Source organism: Amblyomma mixtum, chromosome 7, assembly GCF_055824585.1.
Source record: "Amblyomma mixtum isolate Tamu chromosome 7, ASM5582458v1, whole genome shotgun sequence".
NCBI classification, from domain to species: domain Eukaryota; kingdom Metazoa; phylum Arthropoda; class Arachnida; order Ixodida; family Ixodidae; genus Amblyomma; species Amblyomma mixtum.
The window spans coordinates 36,638,562-36,653,129 of NC_143018.1; the positions used below are offsets into that span (position 1 = coordinate 36,638,562).

Below are 14,568 nucleotides of genomic sequence, written 5' to 3' on the forward strand. Positions count from 1 at the left end.
AGCTGGACAGGCCGTAGAACTCTATAATTTTTTTTTTTCACATCGATGCCATATTTCGCAACAGACAGAAGCGATATTTTTTTTTTTTACGCGTTGGCCTTATTTATAGTTTAAACAAATTGGGATGAAACGGGCGCTTCCATCATAACGGTCTCCGTATGTTTCTGAGGGCTGTGCATCGTAGGACTCTGTGAAACACACTGCGCTGTTAAGCTTCGTAACATAGTTATCAACATGATGATCTGAGTAGAGCTCGCTGAAGATATAATGGAACATATTCCCCAGAACACTCAATTATTCTCCTTTGTACCAGACGTGGTGTCGTTATTTCGGAGAGTTTCCGAAATTAGCCCCTCTACCTGACTCTATGCCGTGTCCGATGACGGCTTTCTGATGGTGTCCACTCAGACATCCTAATATATCACCTTTCCTCAGTTCTGCGTATTTCGTATAAAACGCGCAGCATACTCCAGCCTACAGAGAGTTAATAACAGGTTGTAGTTTTCACGCGCTGAACATTCCTTAACATTTGGTAAACACGGAATACTGTTTTTTTTTTTTCATGTTTAAGCATAAACAACACCAATGTTAATTACGAGGAATTTATTTGATTTAGTTGGGCTCTGCATATATCTACGCCGAGTAATCAATGCGCATCGACGCCATATCCCACACAAATTCCCTTAAACGATTCCTCGTCAGTCTGACAAACTTTTATTGATAACGACACACAAATTTGCCTAAGCATAATAATAGAAGGAGTGCATTTGGTTGTAGTTCCCACGAAGTGCAGATCAGTTGCATTCAAAAAGAAAACCAGCCAAGCACAATGAGCGGGCAAAGCAGCATCGCTCTGCAAACGAAACAACGAACCGTGCCCCCGAACCGACTTCGCCGGCTATATAGTATATTTACGGCTGCCGCGGGCGATGAAAGGAGGAAAGAAGTGAGAGGGGAGGAGGGCAGGGGTTGATGCGGCAGTAAAGGGTCGCGAATTGAATCGGTCGCGGCCGGATTGCAGCAGCGGTCGCAGATGTAATCGGCACAACCACTTTGCACACCCGGACACGGAGCGGAGAAGGATGAACTTGGCAGAGGGAAAGGGTGCCGTTCGCATGAACGCGACTGCAGACGACGCTCGGACGCACACGCGGGGCATTCGCTAGGCTTGTTTTCTTCGCTTCCGTTTGGTTGCGGCCGAGGAAATGGAGGCGGCGGCCAGCAGCCGTTGCGAGCGAGCATGAAAAGGAAATGAGCGAGGAAGGATTTTCTCCGTCCGCGCGGAAAGCCGACTTCGCGAAGTTCACTGACTTTTGCTCTGCTCGCGTTTGTTTTTAAAGTGCCCCGCTTCGAACTCCGGAAACTGGATAAAGATAAAACGCCGCATTTCCGTGTGTTATACGCTCTGTAGAAATGGTTTATAGTAGCGGTAACGATTTAGTAGGGCGTGCGGACGTATTTGAGATGTTTTTATCACGCGCGCTCACCGGATATACCGTGTTTCCCACCCTAATGCTGTTTGCCCCGAGCAATCTCGCGCAATAACGTATCGGTAGTCTTTTTTTTTTTCTTAGAAAAGCCGACGACTGGAATGGCCTTCCATCCGAAGTGGAGACCATCGTCAATACCGTTTACTTCAAATCTGCCGTCAAAGATAATCTATACCCGAAATAATACCTCTTTGTCAACGCACCCTTCACGTAATCTCAATTTTGGGCCTTTGACGAATAACAAATAAATCAATAAACCAAGGTTTGTGTAGCGGAGCATATCCTTGGGCAAGGCACGACTATCGAAGAAACCCAGATTGACTGTACGTGTACAGAAACTGAGCATCAGCTAAGTAGAGTAATGCTATAGAGGCGTCCTCGAGTAGCTTTCAAGATATTACGCTAAGCTCACTAAGACGTAAGTTAATTCATTAAACTTAATTCCCGCTGGACAACTGAGGCACGCATGAGAGTGAACATTTGTTCCAACTCCATCTATTTGTTCCAACATTTCTCCAACGCGGGCTTTTAATTAGGAGAAGCCTTCTCTGTCACCCAATTTGTGGGCTGGAATGAAACGGCAGTTCGAACAAGCAGGATGTTCGAATCAAGCGAGGTAGACTTAACGAGAGTACGCTTATGGGGCTTCGGAGCCATTTGTGAGGGAGAACGCTGTTGACGCTGCCACCAGTTGTTGGCGCTGATGGGTCGGTTCGGAGTCGTTGCCAGCTCGCTGCTGCTGCTGCTGCTCGCTTGACGGAACCGTGGTCAAGCCGACGCCCGTTCCCACCACCACCAGGACAGGAGTGCCGCCAAGTCAAAGAGTTAAGTGATGGGAGGAAGATTACAAGAGGGTTTATTTACATCTTTTTACAAGCATAAGAGACTGAAGTGAGGCTCCAAAAGAGGGTTGAAGTGAGCTCAAAATGAGGCGAAGTGAGCTGATCTGCCGCATTCGTTCTCGACATTTATAGCCTTCTCGTTCCCCAAAGTCCCTAGGTTGAGGACGCCCACGCCGGGGTGGGAGGGGCCCAGATCACAAACAACACAAACTTGTGCGCACAAACACACCACTGCACTTAGGGCCACGCCCCCGTCACATGTGGAGTCTGAGGGAAAGAAGGTTGTCGTCGAGGTAGCGTTGACTGCGGTAGGTGATGGCCTCCGGCCAGTCGAAGGTTTCTGCGGGTCACCGACATCTGCTGATAATCAAAGACACCCGCCGCTCGAGGCCGGACGCAAGGTCACGAAAACGCCGAAAGTGGTTCCTCGTGCTTGGGTCGGAGACGATGCCCGCCAGCTTGTCGCGGTGCTTGGCACACCAAAGAGCAACCGGAACGAGGCCCTTTGTTCCCCGGCATGGCTACGGCAAATGGGGAAGATAACGTTCGTCTCCCCGAGGCGGCGGCGGCGTTCTACACGTGCAGGCACTTCAAAAAGGGGGTCTGGTTTTGGTCCTGCATTCCAACCGGGCAAACTCCGTAATTGAAGCCAGCTGTCACCTGGGTCCTCTCAGTGCGTGCGGTCCATGGCGGCAGGCCCGAAAGTAATCACGCTGAAGTCGCTCGCAGCCATATACAGTGGAAACAGGTGTGCTGGCTGGTTCCAAACGAGACCCGCTGATGTCGATCTTAATAGCTCCTCCGCGGCCCGGAAAATCTCGAATGGCCAGCGTTCCCCACCGCTGGGCAGGAAGAGATGGGCTCGCGTCCACGTTGCTATCTTGGCTTGCAACATCAACTCCCAAGGCAAACACAAAACACCAAACCACCAACAAAGGAAAGCACAGATGGGACGTTCCAAACAACAAAGCACCGCTCCACGCGCAAGCGCTTGGAATTCACTCAAGACCCACCAGGCTTCCTTTTAGTTCCAAACAAAATCCTGCTCCAGAATACTGACCCCTCAATTTTGCCCGAATTTAGGGTCAAAGCGAGCGTCCGCGTCACATCTGAGGTTGCCATAGACAGACTGCCACGTTGTACGATAAGCGGTGGTGTGTCAAAGCCCACAAATTTTGAATAGAAACTCCATTCCGTATCAATCAAGCTCTGATCCCCAATACCACCCGAATGAAAGTCTCCTTAAAATTTGGCCCACGCTCAGTTTAATCCTCTGGCTCTTCTCAAAGAACCTTGATCGCTCGAGACTGAGAATCAACTGCTCCAGTTAACTCACAAAAAATGCGACTGCTCATCAAAATCGGTACTCCTTCCAGTACTGGCGCAATACTTCTCTTATACTCATTGTGTCAGGCACCATTACCTATACACAAGCTGCTACAGCTGTTCTCCACAAAATTCAGCACTTTCAGTTCATTCGGTTAATCTCCGAATACCGCAATCGGATAATAACCACGCGCCAGGAAACACGAGTACGCAAATGAGCCCAAATACACGCACTTTCTTTGCCTTTGGCAAGGCATTAGCTACACTGGCGTTAATGTAGCAACAAGATCTTGGTATCTCAACCAAGTCTGACACGTCTGAGTCTACTATCGATACAACAGAAACCTGTGCCAACCTTCAAACACAGCAAGACTTGAATGCTCTGAACAGTTCCAACTATGCAGACAGCACATAGTCTACTCACAAATCTTCGCTAAACTCCTGCGAGTGCTCTCATAACGTCGTAGCGTGTCAACTTAACACTCGCAATTCCTAACTCAGACTTTAATCTTTATCTCAATTTTAAGAGAAAACACAGTAACGTCCGATCACTCTAAATCTTTAGCTCAAAACAAAGTAGCCTTTCCCTTCTCGATTTAGCCCACAAAAAAAAAGGAACAAAAAACCAGCTACTTCGAATGGCTCCGCGGGCGTGAGGGCTGACTCACCTCCGCCGTGTCGAAGTGATTAGCCCTTCAGACGCGCCCTCTGGGGTCGCGCTTTGACTGATGACACTGCTGTCATTTCGTTACAAAAGGCCACTGAAAAAAGCCATCTACGACTCCTTCTGTCGTCTCCGCGCCCTCTCGACACGCTCAGAAAGCCTTGGTAGGGCATGCAAAGTCGAGAACCGGCTCTTGGCGACGCACCGCGACCAGCGCGAGAAGCTGTTCTTTGTTCTCGCCCCCAGCACGAAGCTCGGCTACCCTTTCGCCCTGCGCGCTTCCGGGAATCCAGTGCCGAAAGTGAAGGACGCATCCTTCTTTTCAATTGCGCGCGGTGAAGACGCCTGCGTGCGGGGTCCCTATTGCTCAATCCCTGTGCACGCATACGCAGAGGGTCGCGCAACCTAGCGCCTCCCGGTCTCTCGGGCCGCTTTGCTTTTTCCCTTTCCGCCTTCTTGTCAGGTACGGGTTGTCTGGGCTTTCCCGCAGGTCGATGCCCTTTGAAAAAACCCCCTCCTGCTCTGCTTGGAAGATGCGGTCTCCCCTTTCTGTTACTGCGGTCAGGTTTACAACAATCCACGCGTGTCGCCTGACCAGTAACTTTAGCCGCAAGCTTGCGAGCTCTAATGCGGGAAGGCTTCTCTTTCCCTTCTGCCGCATTTCCATCTGTGCTAACACTAGCACCTGTCCGCACACGTGAATTTAGGGCCTGACATTTCATCCGTTTCCTTTTTGGCCTCGCCCTTTTTCTTTTTCGCTTAGAACTTTCCACGTGCGTCGCCTGAACAAAGTCTGTCTCCTCCAGCTTTTGACATGACTTGCCTAATCCTTCATTAGGCACAAATTTGACCTCTTTGCCTTCGCAACAGATGGTCATCTCCACAGAGCTGACAGACGGACCTTCAGCTGCCCCGGAAATGAGCAGTTCGCTCCCCTGAAGGTAGTCCTCTGCAGCTGGCTCATCGCTCTCAGTGCTTTCCTCCGAAACGCACTGCTCTTTTCGAATCGGGCTCTCTTCCTGTGTCTCAGCCTGGCTTTCAATACTGCGTTTTAACTCAACAGCAGCTTCGCACTCTTGATACGCCAGCTTCGCCGAGATATCCACAACACTGGCTTGGTCACTCACGCTCTGAGTGGTTTCCTCTGAAACCCACTGCTCGTCTAGAATCGGCCTCTCGTCCTTTTTCTCAGCATGGCGTTCAATACTGCGTTTTAACCCAACAGCAGCTCCACACTCTTTATTCGCCAGCTTCGCCGAGGTAGCCACAACATTGGCTTGTTCACTGACGCCGTAGTGACGCTTTAACTCACAGTTGCCACGATTCTCAATCACTAAAGGGCTTCCCTTTGTATCCTTTTCGAAACGTCTACCTTTGGGGAAGTTATCCCTTTCACACCCGTGCCGGTTAGTCCCCTGTACAGGCCCCTTTCTAGCGTCCTCACGCTTAACCAAATCGGCCACGGTTCCTACTCTCACTGCACAGCCTCTCTTTGGAGCTCTCTCTATTCTAAACCGCGGGTGCCGGTTAGAATCCGTTTCTCGGCCCTTATTCGCAGGTTTGCGACTACCTGACTGGGCGACGGTCTGTTTAGCTAGCTTGGGAAGTCTCTCTTGGCTCGGCTTTGTCCGACGCCATCCATGCCCCCTCCACTCGTTTTCTGAACGAGCTCTCGCGGAGTTACACTTAGCTAACTCGGAGACGGTCTCTGTAGCCTCTCTATTTTGGCCGTGCTCTGTCGTGTGCCATCCATGCCGGTTTTGCGCCATTTCGCAATCCTGTATTATGGCGTCATGTCTCTCTAACTCGGCGATGGACTGGAACATTGAAGGCCATGTCTGGACGGAGATAGCGTCACTCATTGCTACTTCGTTCCCATTAAGACCACTGAGCATTGCGAGCCGCCTTTTCTCAGCCTCGAGTTTAAGCTCTTTTAGCTCCGCTGCTAGTTTCTGCATACGCTCTTCCCGAGCTCTTCTACTTTCCTGTAGCTGTGCCTCTAGTCTCACTCTTTCCGCTTCCTCAGCGCTTTTACGCTCCTGTAGCTGTACTTCCTCAGCTGTTTTACGCTGCTCTTCTTTTGCCCACTTCTGCATATTATCCCAAGCAATTTCAAAATCATCCTCTTCCTCCGTTTCCAAATTTTGGATTGCCTGGACAATATCCGAATCTTCCGCTCTTTCCTCCACATCCACTCCTAACTCATCGCACAAGAACAACAGTTCTGTCCTCGACAACCTCGTCAGGTCCACGGTCGCTGCTTTTAAATATTGGTTTTGCTCGCTCATGGTGATTCTGTGCAACTACCTCTGTGCTACAGACATACAAACACCGATCAACCAGCAGTTCAAATTATTAACCCAGAATCTGAAGCCTGGAGGATCCAAAGCAAAAACCAAACACTCACCCGCAGATGCAGCGCCATGTCACCCGGTTCATCACACCGCTGCCAACCAGTTGTTGACGCTGCCACCCGTTGTTGGCGATGATGGGTCGGTTCGGAGTCGTTGCCAGCTCGCTGCTGCTGCTGCTGCTGCTGCTCGCTTGACGGAACCGTGGTCAAGCCGACGCCCGTTCCCACCACCACCAGGACAGGAGTGCCGCCAAGTCAAAGAGTTAAGTGATGGGAGGAAGATTACAAGAGGGTTTATTTACATCTTTTTACAAGCATAAGAGACTGAAGTGAGGCTCCAAAAGAGGGTTGAAATGAGCTCAAAATGAGGCGAAGTGAGCTGATCTGCCGCATTCGTTCTCGACATTTATAGCCTTCTCGTTCCCCAAAGTCCCTAGGTTGAGGACGCCCACGCCGGGGTGGGAGGGGCCCAGATCACAAACAACACAAACTTGTGCGCACAAACACACCACTGCACTTAGGGCCACGCCCCCGTCACATGTGGAGTCTGAGGGAAAGAAGGTTGTCGTCGAGGTAGCGTTGACTGCGGTAGGTGATGGCCTCCGGCCAGTCGAAGGTTTCTGCGGGTCACCGACATCTGCTGATAATCAAAGACACCCGCCGCTCGAGGCCGGACGCAAGGTCACGAAAACGCCGAAAGTGGTTCCTCGTGCTTGGGTCGGAGACGATGCCCGCCAGCTTGTCGCGGTGCTTGGCACACCAAAGAGCAACCGGAACGAGGCCCTTTGTTCCCCGGCATGGCTACGGCAAATGGGGAAGATAACGTTCGTCTCCCCGAGGCGGCGGCGGCGTTCTACACGTGCAGGCACTTCAAAAAGGGGGTCTGGTTTTGGTCCTGCATTCCAACCGGGCAAACTCCGTAATTGAAGCCAGCTGTCACCTGGGTCCTCTCAGTGCGTGCGGTCCATGGCGGCAGGCCCGAAAGTAATCACGCTGAAGTCGCTCGCAGCCATATACAGTGGAAACAGGTGTGCTGGCTGGTTCCAAACGAGACCCGCTGATGTCGATCTTAATAACGCATAGCAGAAGTCCCCTCATTGTGTTTTTCTACAACTGGTCGGCTGGCTCCACCGAAACGCGCTCCAAAAGTCAGTGATCACACGTCGTATGTCGAACCTACCACTGCCCTCTAGCTTACAGAGCCACACGGTATCTGAACCAGCCCTGTGCGTAACCCATCTTGCGCAGAGGTGAGTTTGCGGCGGTAAAGTGAAAATAATAGCGCGCGTATTATTTGGTTTCGGTGTGTGCAATAGCCTATAAGAACTACGCACTACCTGTAAATCTATGTATGCCATAGCATTATGCATCGTGTGCATTCTGTCCAATGAATTACATAGTGAGCGGTGACTTATCTCAGGAACGACTCAATGGAGCACGATTTCTACCTCCCGAAGTGACGGTAATCTTTTCAGTCTTATACACATTTATTTATTAATATTTGATATTTATTAATAACTTCTTTAATATTTATTTTATACATCTTACGGTAGCGTATGAATGTGGGATCGTTATAGCATGTCGATGATTTTCTGAACAAATGACCCCGAATTAAATTTGTGTTCTTTTTAGTGCGTAATCAATATGTTAAGACACAATAATTACTGACTCTGAAAACCGGCAACAAAATCCCCTCAGATAATATTTAGATATAGAAACGACAATAATGAGGCTTACAGATATGCCTTTCAGGCATACGAAGGATCAAAATCTTGTAGGAAAAAAACGTAGATTTCATGAAAACTCCTGCATACTGCCGCTAGCTTCCACGCATGCGCAAAGTTTGTTCATGGAAAGAAACAATTACTTCGAGTGAAAAGAAAAAAAAAACTGCCGCATTTTATGGTGCGCTACAATGAACGTAGATTTCGTAGCTTTCGTCTGTGCGTAAATTAGTCGCGGCTCCGTGAGACGCATCGTGCCACTCCATGGCATTCGAACAAGTGTTTGCGTGACACAGCGTGAAATAGTGACCAGCTGGCGCCGATCTGTCACAGCTGTCGGCTCCGAAAACGAGAAACGGGGTCCGCCGCAATTTATTTGGCTGTCATGGTCGGTCAGCCCTCTGTTAGCCATCCTCCCTTAACGATGTGCCAAAAAATAAGTGAAAATATGGCAGCTTTTCTTCTTTTCGGCCTACTTGTTAAGCTTTCGGGTCGTGCGTGTCTGGCGCTGGAGGAGCAAAAACATCTGTACATCGCTACGCTCCGTTGCTTTGTGAAGTGTGTAGCAGCAGTCACAACGAAACTTCGGGACACCGTATAGAAGCGGCAGCTACAAGCTGCGTTTAAATTAGACCGCAAGCAGTGGTGATTATTGAAAATGAACACAGTTCTTCGAAAAAAAAAAGGCATGCGGTAACATTTACAACAATTTAATGTTGCCGCTGACCGCATTCATCAAAAAGTACTCCTGCAAAAATTAAGAGCCATCGGAACTCCTTTACGTCGACTTTATCTTGAGGTTGGGCATAAGTTATATCTTCAAAAAAAGAAAGAAGAGAGAATTGCCATTCTATACAACGCCACGATGTTCGCGAACTTACATGAATAGTAAGCGGAGACCAAAGCTGTTGGTATGAAACAGAAAAATTAGAGTAGGCGCTTCCAAGGTACAGAATACGGCACGCGTCGTATTTACCGCAAATCCAGGTAACATAATAAAACAGAGTTATTGTCGCACGCCGTCAAACCTCAGCGAACTCGCCGAGGGCGAAAACGACCGTTCAACGGTTGACAGTCAAACGTGAGAAAGTTTCCGGACTTACCCTGAGCACCACGAAATCCATGTTCGAAAGCGTAGTCACTCCACTTGTTCCACTAGATCCTGGTAGAATGCACTCCGCGTGCTGATAAATTGAAATCCAGGGCGTCCTTAGACTTCGCTAGCTCTTCAATAAGTCGCAGAATACTGACGACGAGGAATCCACTAGTTCACACTTAGGTGGGAGTTGCTGTGCGCTGGAATTTTCGCAGAAACTACAAATCCTCGTTTCTTATCCAAGCACCTGCACCAAGGAACACTTCACCTTACGACAAAGTAGACAAGAAGGCTTATTATGTCAGGTAAGCACTGCGTTTGTGCGCAGAACAGAAATCCCGTTTGAAGCGCGATCTCCACTGGTGTTTGTAAGTCGTCGCAATAAGCCGAAGGAACGAGTTGCCTGCCTCTCGTGGGACCGAAAGAAACCTTTCCAGTTTCTCCGGTCGTTACAGAGCCGGTCAACCGAAACTTGTCGGAAGCACGCGCACCTCTGCGCTGTCACGTGACACTGTCGTATCGCAACAACATGACGGTGAGGCAGATCCGAGCTCAGTGGTCGCCGAGTGCGGTAGAGTGAAGATAAATATCCCTCGGAAAAGTGTTTGAAGAGATGCACAAATCCAAGCACTCCGAGCGAGTGCCGCCGGACGGTCAATCGGCGGTTCTTCCGGTCCTCCTAAGTCAACACGCGCGCGCTCAGGCAAAGCGCAAATGCCAATCCAGCGTGCTGCCGGACCACAACACACGCGCGCCGAGCGAAGCGCTTGCGTTTCCAGCCTCTGACGGTTCTACGAACGACGGCTCTCTTCCGCTGCTCGCTTTCCCCCCACTTGCTCTCCTCCCTCCCCGCGCGGCGGCTTTCCTCCTCGCCATTAGTTTCCCGCTGAGTATATGCAGGATCTCAATGTCGCCCTTTCTCTTTTACGTTAACCGTTCTCTCACTCCTTGGCAAGGAAGGAAGGGGCCTCCTTCCTCTGTGTTGGAGGGCGAGAGTGCGAACAGCGCGCGAGCAACGGGAAACAAGGTCACGTGACCAGTTCCTCCATCCTCTCTCGCCGATCCCTCCTTTCCCTCGCGTTCTCTTCAGTGCGCTCGCAGAGTGCTCCCATCTCCCTTGGCTTTGGAGAAGCAGCGGCCCTGAGATGGGGCGATGGTGCCGGAGCAACGCCTCTTGCGGCCTGCTCTTGAACTTGCGCGGAAACCAGCGTGACAGTTTTAGGGGCGAAATTCCGGGGAGGTCGTCTATTTGATGGCAAGCGAGTGAGCCGTGAAGTGAGCGGGTGTGTGTGCTTGTCTCCAAAGCAGTAAGGGCGCGAAACGCGTTCAGGGCGCAATACGTTGTGTGTGCGGATTGTCGCTTTTGTGTGCGTGTGTGTGTGTGTGTGTGGGTTGGAGAGCTGACTGTAACTGCATTGAAAAAAGCAGTAATAAATTTCAGAATTACCTGCAGAGGATCCGTATTTTTATAAGGATTGTTTGCAGGGTCAATTTGTTTCATCTAGCTACTACTGGTCTGCTGCGCATTTGATATGAGGCCTAGCAAACGACAGTCCAAGCGGTTTATAATCCGAGGGGGGGGGGGGGGGGGGGGGGGGGGGGGGGGGGGGTAAACTGATCGGGTGTCGATCTAATACAACCGGCTACGCACCAAGAGCTATTGCCAGCTAATAGTTTTCAACTTGTATCCTCTATGCATTCTGTCTATTAGCTTGTGCAGATGGTAGTTAGTCACTTAACTGTTCACACAGTCGGGAAAACAAAGAAATAACCATAAGGTAACGTCTCTAACCAAAACTTAGCGTCGAGCATACTATGAGGCAATTATTCAGGTGACCAGAGCGTAGTGAATCGCGTCTGAGCGTATAAAAGTTCTCGAGCAACGGGACAAGAAGAACGCTTACTCAATCTGGCTTTGCTTGACTCTCAGTATAGAAGGCGCAGTGTAACTTATATACATGTTGACTTGAGGTGATGAATTTGGGGAATCATATATGAGAGAGCACTTATTGCTTGAGACATAGTTTAGCAAAACTTGTAGATGCGCTTGATGGCGCACAACCTTTTTGGAAAGAAATAGTAGCGCAGGAAGGCACACTTATGAAAAGGCGAGAAATACAAGAGCACGCGCTAGTCCTTGTCTTTCAGGCATACCGCCTGCCCTTGTATAACTTTAAATCATGATTGAGTTTATTGAACTGTAAAGACCTAATATTGCAGAAAAGGAACAACTTCCTAACAATGAAAACAGATAAAAATTACCGATATCCAAGAGTCAGGCAAGAACTGATCGGAACAGTGATTGACATTCGTCGCAGCGGGCAAGAAAAGTAGAGAGGAAAAATGATTACCTGCCCGCACCAACCTTTGGCCCAACGGGCTACACTATTTGACGTCCAGTAGTTTTGGCTCTCCTAAAGCCGCGGTGGTCGAATTTCGATGGAGGCGAAATTCTAGAGGCCCGTGTACTGTGCGATGTCAGTGCACGTTAAAGAACCCCAGGTGGTCGAAATTTCCGGAGCCCTCCACTACGGCGTCCCTCATAGCCTGAGTCGCTTTGGGACGTTAAACCCCAATAAAACCGAACCAAAATGACTGGAAAATATTAACCGCCAGCCTCCCCCCGTACGAAGAGCTTGAAATGAAGAAACACAATCAAATAAACTCTCACAGTTAATCGAGTGAACAAAGTAGAAAACAAAACCAATACCCTAAACAGAATGCTTAATTGCCAGTGACGGTCATAACACTACACAGTCTGTAGAACATTAACGCCAACGCTGTTAGCCATTAGCTCCGCCATCACTGACTGATCGCTACGCCTCATCTCATATCTCATCTCCGTAGGACTTACCCCAGCGGCCATATACGTACTTTGCGATATCCAACGCAAGTGCCACAATTCCAATGCAGCCGGCATTAGCGGCACCCCATCTAAGGAATCACACATGCGTATCCAAGCCTGTAATATGCCCATACTTCAGCGCGGTAATCCCCTCCCCTTCGCCATCTTCTAGCGATCCCGCGGCCTTTTCCAACACACACAGGCTGCGCACATCCCCGATCTCTCGGTGGCATTCTCTCCCACGCGGTGCTCCCGCCCGCGTCTGAGCCCCAGTATTGTGCTCAGCGGGGGGTGGCGGTATTAAGGGGCCCCTTTATTCGTCGGGTCCTCCGCTGGCTCTATTCGGCCCCGGCTGCATACCGTTTCCCCCTCGTCTTTTATATTTCCTTCCCTCTAATATATTTCGCCGACCCTCGCCGCCCAGCTGCGCGATCTCTTAAAGCTTGGACCTTTTCTTTTCGTTTCTTAGGCTTCCTCTCTTAATACGGGACGCCTGCAATAGAAAAAAAAGACGAGCGCTTGTGACGTCATGTGAAGCTAACCAGACTAGGCTAAGCCTTCACAAGATGGCAAGGCCGCTAGTTTCAGTTAAGGAAAGAGACAAGAAGCACTAATGGAACTCACTGGGTTGAGTTAATGGCTTCTTGAAAGGCAGGTTTACCTGGCAGGAAAGGTAACAGGCCTTTGCAAATGAAATCCAGTTAGTTCATTTAATGCATTTACAACGTAAAAAGACCTATAAACAATAAGTCACAGCGACTAACTACTGCAAGAAAAGGAATCTTCCATGACGGCATGCACGCCTTCAAAAAAAACAAAACAAAAAAAAAACAATGTACATGAAGAATTTCCGCTTTTCTCGAAAAATAAACTACAGCTGAGACTAAGCTGTAATGCGAGTCACCGGTATCATATGAGTAGCCCCGTTTGTTTGCATGCATGGGCTACCTTCTTTCAGTTTTGGTACAGGCGGTATATTTGGATAAAAGGTAAGAACATCATTTAAGCTTCGCTTCCATCACTATGGGGATCGTGTCCCTGTGCGGGGCATGACCCGAGAACCACCTGGCTGTTCGGCGCATTCGCTTTGCCAACTGGCCTAAACAAGCCGTCTAGCAGTCGGAAGATTGACGTGAATTGAATCGACATGACGAAGCGTATTTAGAGGAAACCCTCTTGAGTAGGTTGCAGTCTGGCAGTAGTCATTTCGACCAAAGGGCTAAAACAGCAGGATTCGTAAAAATTTGAAAACTGCGGGCTTCGATCACGCCCTTCGGGGCTTGTTTTACTACCTAGGCATCTCTTGGACCGATTAAAGAGCTTGAACGAGTGAGAAAGGAGGAAAGCGCGCTTGGGCCCATACTCAAGTGTCGGAAAGAAAAAAACGGCAAAAAAAGATGCACTGGCCTGTCACAAAGGGTACACCACTCCTAAAAAAAAAAAAGAAAAGAAGCAGCGAAGAAAAGTCAACTGCAGAAAAAAGTAATAAGCCACACCCGCCCACCCCCCGTTCTTTTCGTTTTTTTTTCTTTGTAGTTTTCCTCTGCCAAGAAGAAGAAGTCTTGGGAAGGCGTTGACGCATGCGTATTCAGAGTGTCAATAATTGGCTCGGTGTCGGGGCGCGCAGGAATTGAGGAGGACCACCCGGTGAGGCTTTTGCTCTAAAGTGGGCCGCTGCTCACGAGGGCACGAGCCCAAAAATATATAGCAAGAAGGATGAATACGAACGTGAGGGTTTTGATATCAGTAGAGGGTAGAAAAAAAGACAAATAAGGAACACAATGGTATCGAGGAGGTTGGACTCCGCGTTCTATGATCATTGTTTGGGTTTAAAACACGTTGAGTGAGCTGTGTTTCTATGTGTCTCAGGCTCACGTGCGGTGCCTAGAACTTGCGTTGCAAAGAAAACAGGCAGGCAGGGCAGGGCAGGGGAGATAAAGAGGTAAACAATACCACGGAATTAAAATCTGCGTGAATTAAAATAACAGAAATCTTGAAACACAAAAATGCACTCTATCTGCCAACGATAATATTTTAATAGAGACTTGCTCATTTGCCACAAAGAAGCTGCATCAAACCATATTCTGCGAGGAATGGCTCGGCAGGGGAACACGTTGATGAAATGAAGAAAACACACACAGTTCTTGTGCGTGTGTTTTGTTTCTTTCGTCAAAGTTTTTTTCTTGCCGCGTAATTCGGCCCAGAGCATGTCGCTCCAATTTGCCCAA

At 49.2% G+C, this 14,568-nt stretch overlaps 1 protein-coding gene across 2 annotated transcripts in view; it reads right to left on the reverse strand.

Moving 5' to 3' along the window:
• Positions 1-9,999, reverse strand: part of Slip1 (SLo interacting protein 1) — a 177,977-nt gene extending 167,978 nt beyond the window's left edge. For both annotated transcript variants that reach the window (XM_089552262.1, XM_089552261.1), the window contains exon 1: positions 9,503-9,999. In XM_089552262.1, coding sequence (XP_089408388.1) covers positions 9,503-9,523 — 21 coding nt within the window. In that variant the 5' untranslated portion in view covers positions 9,524-9,999. The remainder of the gene's footprint in view (positions 1-9,502) is intronic.
• Between the last annotated feature and the right edge of the window lie 4,569 nt (positions 10,000-14,568).